Source organism: Buceros rhinoceros, unplaced genomic scaffold (genome assembly GCF_000710305.1).
Source record: "Buceros rhinoceros silvestris isolate BGI_N320 unplaced genomic scaffold, ASM71030v1 scaffold30866, whole genome shotgun sequence".
In the NCBI taxonomy this organism is placed as follows: Eukaryota; Metazoa; Chordata; class Aves; order Bucerotiformes; family Bucerotidae; genus Buceros; species Buceros rhinoceros.
Window position 1 is genome coordinate 1 of NW_010418582.1, and position 9845 is coordinate 9845.

The following is a 9845-nucleotide window of genomic DNA, read 5'->3' on the forward strand; positions in this document are numbered from 1 at the left end:
CCCGCGGCTCCAGGACTCCGGTTTTCCTTCTTCTCCCCGCCCGTTCATGGATAGGAAATCCCACTCCATCCTCCAGCAACACTCCCGTGCGCTGGCTACACCACCACAGGGCTTCAGACTGACCCTCTACCTGCACCTGGCTCAAGTAGGCATAAGGGGACATTGCGCCGGGACCGGGAAGCTCCGAGTGCTTCCCGCCACGCCACCTCTTTAGAGTTGTGTTCAATACCCCTTCCTCCCTGGGGTCCCCTGCCAGATCACTGTTCCCACATGGGGAGGAGAGCTGTGGAGTGACTGGGTGGTTCATGGTGTGGAGATTTGGATCAGGTGCTCTTGCATTGAGACAGATATTTCACGCCTGGCTTGTGTTGACTGGAAATGAAGGGGAGGGGGAGCTGCCTTTGTTCCAGGCAAGGGAGAAGATGCATGTCAGTGTACAGCCGGCTGAGACTGCACACACGCAGCAAAAACACACGTGCATACAAGCACATGCACGCACTCCCAGCCAGGCTCATGCTGTGCAAAGCAGCCCTTTCAGTTATTCCACTCCCCACTGGATGAGTCCTCCTGGACACAGCCCTGCTCCCAGTCCATCCTCTGCTGGCATCCGCCTTGCCAGCAGCTTGTGCGGAGGTGGGGCACATCTCATCCTTGGTGCATCTCTGGGGAATAATGGATGGGTCTCCCAGATTGGCACTGGGGAACTGTGACAATGGTAGGGTAAAATTAAAGCTGCTGTCTGGAGACTGGAACTCCCTTGCCTTTACTCTGACATGGAAGCGGCTCCCCCTCTGCTGGGGGGCCCTCAAAATCAAACTGACAGACATCTGGGCAGGTGAAGGTGGCTCCATTGTTTGCTGGGGGCTTGCAGGCAGTGTCTTGCAAACATGGGACTGTGCACAGCCACAAAAACCCATGCATGTGGGTGTGCACACCTCCACTTTGCTGTGGCAACACCCACGTGCGCATATGTGCGCACATATGTGCACCATTCCTCCTCCACATGGGAGAGCTGTGAGGCTGTGCAGGAAGTGCACAACTCACTCCTTCTTCTTGTGGGACTCTGGTTTATGATGGGCTCTGTGCTAAACCTCCTTGGAAGGCAGAAGGGTGAGAATCTATGTCCTTGTGGAAACTGACCTGCTGGGAGAGGGCTGAAGCCATGAGGAATGACCCTTTATCACAGATGAAATGCAGGAGGCAGGTCCTCACTGAAGAGGATGATGAGTTGAAAGAAGTGGGATGCACTTGGGCAGAGTCTGAGCAGCCAAGACTGAGGGCTCTTCAGCCCTCCTCTCCAGCACTCCACCCTGCTGAAAGCCCCTTGGGTCTTCTCTGCAGATGGGCTCTTTGTGACCGACTACTTCACCCGTACACCACGCAAGCTCAGCCCCTTCCGCTCCTTTGCCAGCATCGAGCTCTTCCACTTTCACATCCCTGAGGACACAGTCATCGCTGTCTGGAACCTCATCACCTTCAAGGAGCAGGGTGGCACTTTTGGGGACCAATGCCCAGACCATAGCATCACCGTGTGAGTAAGCAACCTGCCCTGCTTATTTCCTTTCTGCCTGCTTCTGTCTGCTGCTGCCTGGACTTGCCCTGGAGCCTGTCTGCTCTTGCCTGCTTCATGCTTGGACATGTACATAGCATAGAACCATAGAGTACTAAAAGCACAGTCTACACATGATGGCCCAACACCACCTCCAGCTGGATCTTAGGAGTATCCAATGCTGGGGAATCCACCACTTCCCCGGGGAGATTATTCCAATGGATGGTTGTTCTTGTTGTGAAAAATTTTCCTCTTGTGTCTTATCAGAATCTCCCCAGCAGTAACTTGTACCCATTACCTCTCATCTTCTCCATGTGGCTCCTTGTAAAACGGGAGGCTCCACCTGCTTTGTAGCCACCCTTTAAATACTGGGACACGGTGATAAGGTCTCCCCTAAGCCTTCTTTTCTCAAGCCTGAACAAACCCAATCCTCCCAGCCTTTCCTCATATGGCAGCTTCCCATATGTATGTGCATATTTGCATGCACGTGTAAGAGGAGCACTCATGCGCACACATGCCTGTGTGGATACAGACGTGTGCACAGATGTGTGCCCATACATACGTGCACACACATACGCATGCGTGCTCACTCCCCATGATTCGTGCTCTCAGGACTGTTGCAGGCTCCACTCTTTCGTGCATCTCATACATGAACAGTTTTTCTTAAACGCTCACCCAGAGAATATCAGTCTCCATCAAGGTCCCAGCTTAGAGGTGGCTTCCCATGATGTCTTTATGTTTCCTAATAGCATGGAACCCCCAAGTGTAGGGCATGCTGGCCCTGCCATGATGCCCAGCCTGCACCCTGATAACTGCTCTCTCCTGCAGGTATTTCCGCTCAGGGGCTCCCTCTGTCATTAACCCGCTGCACACACACTTCCCCAGGGACACGGCTGTTCCTGGCTCCTTCGCACTGACCCTTACCTGGACCCTGCCCAACCGCACCACAGGAGTGTTCAATGTCACCAGCCCACTGCCCGGGGACTGGTTCCTGGCTGCCCACCTGCCAAAGGATGAGGGCAAGATCTCTGTCAAGGTGAAGGGCTTGGGGTGACTGTGGGGTGGCAGGGCTTGCTGCTGGCCTTGGCTGGGATCTGACTGTTCTGGGCTGCCAGTGTCCAGGGCAGGTGTCCCAAGCTGGGACAGTGTCCAGTGGCCCCTGCCCCATGCCGACTGTCTTGCTGGTGCAGGGGCTCTATGAGGAGTGCCAGTCCCTCTTCCAGCCACAGCTCATTGTGCAGCGCCTGGTGAACATTGCCGTGCTGTACCCTGGTCACATCACTGAGCAGACCATGGCGTCCCACAACCGTTCCTGCCTCTACAAGTGAGTGTGAGAGGGTCTTCTAAAGAGAGGGCATCCCCAGGGGGATGAGCTGAGGGTGTCCCATCCCTCTGGCTTGCCTCCCCAGCCCTGTTGGTCTGTGCTGAGGGGCAGGACCTGACACTGCTATCCTGCAGGGTGTTTGTGCCCAGCTACACGTCGCGAGTGCTGGTGGAGGTGCTGCGGTGCCATGGGACCGAGGGCTGCCCACTCTGGCTGCGTGTGCGGGCCAAGGCTCCCCCACTGCACAACTCTACAGCACTGGACTGCCGGGAGCACACTCCCTGCAAGCTGGCAGTGGACCTGCCCTTCTGGCAGCACTGGTACTATGTGCTGGTGGAGAAACACCCTGGGGTGCCGGGCATCATCTCCTTCCAAGTTACTGTGCAGCTCACAGGTGAGGGTGCATGGGAATGGGTGGGCGTCATTGTCTTGATTCTGCTTGAATGACTGGTGTGGGGGAGGTAAAGGATGCCCACAGGATCTGGCCCCAGCTGGGTGCAGGGTGACACCCAGCACTGCTCACTGGGGACACTGGGACATACTGGGGCTGGGTTGCAGACAGGGTTGGGTGGTGGGCAAGGAGGGGAGGTGGGAACTAAGACGGGGCTGGGGGGTCTGTGTGATGTTGAGGCTGATGGGTCTGCTCTCCAGACTGTTCCCGACCCAGCCTGGCTCGGCCACCCTTCCTGCCCTCCAGTGCCTCCATGAATATGCCCCATTCATTTGGCTCTGCGGGTGGGCTGGCACTGGGGGACAGCCCTCCACCTGCCAGCCCCAATGGCACGAAGCACCCGGTCTCCATCACCTCACCCACCGGCGAGCAGTGCTGGCCAGTCCGCCCCACACTGCGCAATGAGCTGGACACCTTCTCTGTCCACTTCTACATCTTCTTTGGGCCCAACGTGTCTGTGCCACCCGATCGCCCTGCTGTCTTCGTCATCAACCTCCTACCAGTGCTGGACAGTGGTGGGGTGCTCAACCTGGAGCTGAGGCTCAACGTGGTGAGGTGGCCATGTTGCATCCTAGATGGGACAGAGCAGCCTGCAGGGAATGGACTGGGAGATGGGTGATTGAGAGGCTGCAGCAGGGCAAGAAACAGGATTTGGTGTGCTCTTGGGTCCTGGGCCATGGTTTGGGAGCTCTTGGCTGATGGAGTACAGGTTAGGATGCTCCAAGGGTGGGATGATGGCATTGGAATTGGGGCATTCTTGGGTGATGGGCAGTGGGGAGGGGTGCTGTGATCCAGCTGCTGTCAGGGTAGGTGACATCCCCAGCACTGGTTTAGGGCCATCTCCTCCTCTGCTGCCAGAGCTCCCTGCGTGGAGAGAACATGACAGTGTTTGGGTGTCTGAACCATGAAGTCCCGCTGACGTCCAGTGACAACTCATCGGTCACCTGTGAGACAGGTAGGCTGGGCTGTGCATGTCCGTTCTACTGTGGTTATGGGGATCTCATGCACCCACATATCTGTCAAGAGGCTGGGTGGAAGACAACAAAGACATCTGGCCTTGGAGCCTGGCGTGGGTTGCTCTGAACTTGTCCCAGCTCTGTCCTTGTCCCAGCTCTGCCCAGGGGAAGGGACTGCCCCCTGCCCTGCTCACCCAGAACTCTCCCGGTCTGCAGAGCACCTGGCAGGCTTCCTGCTCTCTGTCAACGCCACGGCCAGCCTCAGCCGCCTGCGGATCCCCTACCCCCAGACAGGCAGCTGGTACCTGAGCCTGCGCTCACTCTGTGCCACAGAACATGGGTAAGAGACCCAGCATGTCCTCTCTCTGTGCCCCGGAGGGATGACCCCACTACGGCCTGCATCTATGTGCAGTGTGGGTCCATGCATGTGCTGGCCCCCATGCTGCCTGTCACCACTCACATGTGTGCACGTGGCTTCGCAGGCTGTTTGTCACCGTGTGAGTGCTTGCGTGGGCGTGGATGGCTCTATCTTGCTCCTGCCTGACCATCTGTGGGTCACCGTGGCTATTCCCTCCGTCTCGCGGTTAGGAAGCGCCTGTCAGCATGAGAACTACATGCATCTGTTGGTGCCTGCCCATCTCTGTGGCAGTGCCCATCTGTACCCGTGCTTGTGGGGGACTGGGCTGTCACTGAGAAGACAGGGCTTGGCTGTGCATATGAGGAGGCAGCTCTGGTCAGGCTGCTGTGCCCATGCTCTGCTCAGCATCTCCGGGGAGCGGTCCTGTGTCTGCGGCTCTGCTCATGGCCCTCATGTCTGCCTCAGAGCCCTGCGAAGGAGAGGGGTTGTTGCGTGCCTGTGCCTGTGCATGTGAGAGTCCATGTGGGGCTCTGGGCTGTGCAGACAGTGCTATGTGCATGCTCACTGCATGCGTGCAGACAGCTCTGGGTGTTTGTGCATGCATGTGGGAGGTGGTACACACAGGTTTGGGGTGTGTGCTCAGACAGCACTGCATGCATATTTGGGTGCACGCATGCAGACAGCTCTGTGTGTGCGTTTGGGTCTGCGCAAGCAGACAGGGCTGTGCATGTTCTGCCACATGTGTGTGCAGATCTGGCTGTGTGAGCAGACACAGGCAGAAGTGCCCTGTGCATGTGTGCAGATGGGGCTGTGTGCGTGTTTGTGTGCGTTGGGATGCCTGCGTGTGCTTGACAGCAGCTGGTGCATGCTGTCATGATGTGGGCCCGTCTGTGCTCCTGCATTTTGGAGCTGCTGAGGTGGGTGGCACGGGGCAGCAGTGGCTTGCTGTGGCTGCTCTGACTCCTCTGCTGTGTTTCTAATTCATGCTGAGTTGCAAGTTGCAAGTTGCTTTTCCCGACATGGCTCACACGCAGGCATTGCAGGGCATGGGTGTTTGCACAGCAAAATCCAAATGGAACAGGGGTCAGCTGAGTGTGTTGCTAAAGGCAAAGTGGGTCTAAGCATGGCTACATTCCTCCAGCTCATCCAGCCTGGTACAGACAATTGCAACATGCAAGATTCTTGGGGACCAGCTCTTAGCTTCCATATGTAGCACCAAAGCAGTTAATTTTCGTGCTCGCCCAGTGCCTGGGTCTCCCACCACCTGTTCAGTGTGTGTCCAGTGGGCGTCTCTGGTGGAGGCAGGAGCTGCTCAAGGGGTGCAGGGCGAGGGCTGACCCTCTTCTCCCGCATCCCAGGTTTGAGCTCTGCACCAATGTGACGGCTGAGGTGTACCTACGTGCCTACCTCTCGCCCTGCATCAACGACTGTGGCATGTATGGCCAGTGCAAGCTGCTGCGCACCAACAACTACCTGTATGCTGCCTGCGAGTGCAAAGCTGGTGAGAGTTGCTCTGGGCACCCATGGTGCCCACTGCACCTAGGGACCATTCCAGCATCCTCCTCTTCTCCCCGGGTGTAGTGCACCCCATGAATTGCCCTGCTCCAGCTGTCCACCGGGCGCTGGAATGGGACTTCGCTGCTCCCTTCCCAGCCCCTGTGAGTGCTGCAGGGGTGATGACAGCTCTCCCTGGCAACAGGCTGGAATGGCTGGGGCTGCACAGACAACGCCGAGGCTTTCTCATACGGCTTCCAGCTCCTCTCCACACTACTGCTGTGCCTCAGCAATGTCATGTTTGTGCCTCCCGTGGCCATCGCTGTCCGCAGCCACTACCTCATGGAAGCTGCTGTCTACATCTTCACCATGTTCTTCTCTACTGTGAGTGTGGGGTAGGGGCGTCTGGGGAGCAGACGAGGGGCTGGGCCCTATGGGGCTGCTCTCACACCCTTTCCCTTCTATCCCAGTTTTACCATGCCTGTGATCAGCCAGGCATTGTGGTGTTCTGCATCATGGAGTACGATGTGCTGCAGTTCTGTGACTTCCTGGGCTCTCTCATGTCTGTCTGGGTCACCGTCATTGCAATGGCTCGGCTTCAGCCTGTGGTCAAGCAGGCAAGTGCAGGGAGGGGGATCGTGGGCAGGCATGGAAAGGACCTGTCCTGATGTGTGCCTTGCTGCCCCACAGGTGCTCTACCTGTTGGGGGCCATGCTGCTCTCCATGGCTCTGCAGATGGACCGCCATGGGCTCTGGAACCTGCTGGGTCCCAGCCTCTTTGCCTTAGGGATCATGGCCATCGCCTGGGTAAGGAGATGCTGTCCCTGTCCTCTCATGTCCCCATCCTGGCTGTGCTTAGCATCATACCCAGCCATCTAGCCCCACTCACCCACCAGCATCTACCCTCTGCTCCCTTCACCCTTCCCCATAAACCACCCTCTCTGGCTCCTAGGGGATGCAGCATGGTGTCGCGGGGGCCGTGCCCTTCCCTGCCACACCTGCCTCTTCTAGCTCCCCTTTTCCCACTGCAGGCAGCTCGCACCATCCGGCGCCGCCACTGCTACCCACCGACCTGGAAGCGCTGGGCTTTTTACCTGTGCCCGGGAGCACTGATTGCAGCATCTGCCGTGCTGCTCTACGCCTTCGTGGAGACAGAGGAGAATTACTTCTACATCCATAGTATCTGGCACCTGCTCATAGCTGGCAGTGTCGGCTTCTTGCTGCCACCCCGTGCCAAGCCCAGTGGGCGCCTGGGGCTGCTGCCCCGGCGCAAGGGCTGTGGGTACCAGCTCTGCGTCAATGAACAGGAAGAGCTGGGGCTTGTTGACCCGGCTGTGGCCTCCATCAACAGCATTTGTACCAGCTGATGCTGACAGCAGCTTGGACTCCTCTGACACAGACAGCAGCTCCACAGGGCCCGGCACCTGCTCTCTTTGCTGGCCACCCATCCCTGAGAGCACTTGGACTCCTTTGGGTGGGCACAGAGATGCCCTGTTCTTGCAATTACAGCCTGATTGAACTTGTCTCCGGGAGTTATTGCAGTTCAGTTCTGTGCAGAGCAGGGGGCTCAAGGCTGAGCTGGGACTACGCTCCTATCTTTTCTGGGCCATGGAGGATGTGGCCAGGCGTGGAAGTGGGGAATGACAACGGTTTCTGGCTCTTGCTCAGGGGTCTGCAGCAAGAGCTGCTACTCTGTGATGGGCTGCTTTGGGGCTGACGCAGCTCCAGCATAAAGCAAGACCAGCTGTAACACTTCACCCGTAGGCAGCTGTGCTGTACCAGGGCAGCCAGAGTCCCCACAAAGCTAGCAGGACCGTAGGAACCCTATAGCCCTGGGGGTAGCTGCCACTGGAAGTGGTGCCAGTGCTGCCTGATGTGGTGATGCACAGGTCTGAGAGCACACTACTTGCAAGGGCCACATCCCCAGGAGCCCATGGTTTGTTGGTGTCACCCCACTGCCCAAGACAACCATCATCTGCATCCCATATGTGGATGTACCCTCCCAGAAGCACAGGAGCAGTGACCCTGTACCCCTGTTGTTGCTATGAACAACTGCCCTGTCTCTGCAGGGCACTGAGCATCACTGGGAGGGGTCATTGCATGGACTGTACCTCCATCAGGTTGGGACAACCTTGTCTCAGCTGCTGTTCCTCTCCCTGCCCAGACCCATGGGCTCAGCACATTATGGAACCAGTGATGTCTGTGGTGTGGTGGCAAACACCCAGTATGTGTGGCTTAAGGGCAGGGATTTCCACCCTGCTCCTGCAGTTCAGAGGGGGCAAGATACACCAGAGAGGAAAGGGGAAACCCCACTTCCCCTTCTCACCACTCTGGGGACATGTCCAACCCCCTGGGCTCCTCCCAACCCTGCAGGGATCTTGAGGGGTGAATCCCCAGGCAAAGCTCTCCACCTAGGTGAAGACAGACTGGCTCAGCACAGCCCACCCACCAGCAGCCCCCCTCCCCATGCCCTGGGGCCAGGCCCCGTCACAGGGAGATTTACTAGATGCCTAACAGGATTAGCAACTGCGGGAGGGCAGGCAGCAGCGTAATAGGTTTGCAATCTAATTAAACCCGCTGCTTGGGAGCTGGGCTCCAGCTAGTTGTAGCGGAGTGGGTTTGGGGACCGGCAAGGGTGGTTGAAGGGCACAGCGGGGATGGAGTGGGAAGAGCAGAAGGAGGGGTGAGGTGGCGAAGGCCATAGTCATGGTCCTGGGTTCAGGGCTTTGATGCTTGCATGTCTGTGCTTTCAGGGGTATGATAGCTGTCGGGACCCAGCCTGATATTGAGGTGTGACAGGCAGCCTGCCCTCCTTCCCCTAAAAGCTCACCCTCCAGCCCTTTCTCTGCCACCCTAAATGCCTTGTCTGCTCCAACCAAGCAGCTGATAATTTTTTTTTTATTGAAAAATCCACTTCACCAAGGCCAATAGCATCCCCCTGACAGTAGCAGCCCCCAGAGAATGAGGAGGTCAGCTTTAGCTTTCACATCTGCAACATGCTGTAGTGAGGTGCACGCTGAACACAGGGCTCATGCCACCCTGGTGTGCCCACCATCCTCGTAGGTGTCCTGCACAAATGCACCCCAATTTCATGGAGATGTCAGTGCTCCACACAGCATCCTTGCCCCTCCTGCATCCCCTGGCTCACTGCAGCAGAGCTGAAGTGCAGACCTCTGCTTGCCAGGTTTGTGTAGACCCACAATAACAGAGCATAGCTAGCATGTGGTGGGATGTGCATTCTACTTGCAAGCAGCTGTGCAGCCCCTGGTCTGCCTCATGGCAGACACCACGGGGTAGCATATGCCGATCTGGACTTCTGAGGGGTCTGGGCAGAGGCAGGCAGTGGTTTTAGCTGGCAGATCAGCACAGAAAAGTGCGGAGGAGCCATGAGCCGACTCTGCTGGACTCCCTTCTCCGGGCTGCTGGGACGGCTCACTGCTCCCTCTCATTTTAATTAAACCTGCGATGGCATTTTTCATCTCAAGGACAGACCAAGTGGCCGATTGCGCTGCTGTGGAGGAGCTCAGCCAAGCAACGCTGGAGGGGATCCAAGCACTCTCTGCCAGGGCAGCTCATTCCTGGGGACCCATAGGCTGCCTGCTGAAAGTTGGGAATCCCTCTCCCCACTTCTTCCCCAGAAGGGTGGAAACTGATCCCCCTGCCCAGGAGGCTGGCACAGCTCAGGGTGGATTGCGGAGTGCTGCAAGTACAGA

At 57.5% G+C, this 9845-nt stretch overlaps 1 protein-coding gene across 1 annotated transcript; it reads left to right on the top strand.

Moving 5' to 3' along the window:
* Positions 1-1341: 1341 nt before the first annotated feature.
* TMEM8B (transmembrane protein 8B) lies at positions 1342-9452 on the top strand (the record flags this gene model as incomplete). The annotated part of the gene is made up of 10 exons (XM_010138607.1): positions 1342-1531; positions 2378-2585; positions 2740-2873; positions 3008-3267; positions 3525-3874; positions 4183-4279; positions 4497-4620; positions 5997-6139; positions 6338-6520; positions 9352-9452. Coding segments are annotated over 10 exons (1790 nt in total), but the record flags the coding sequence as incomplete, so codon positions are not given.
* Positions 9453-9845: the final 393 nt, after the last annotated feature.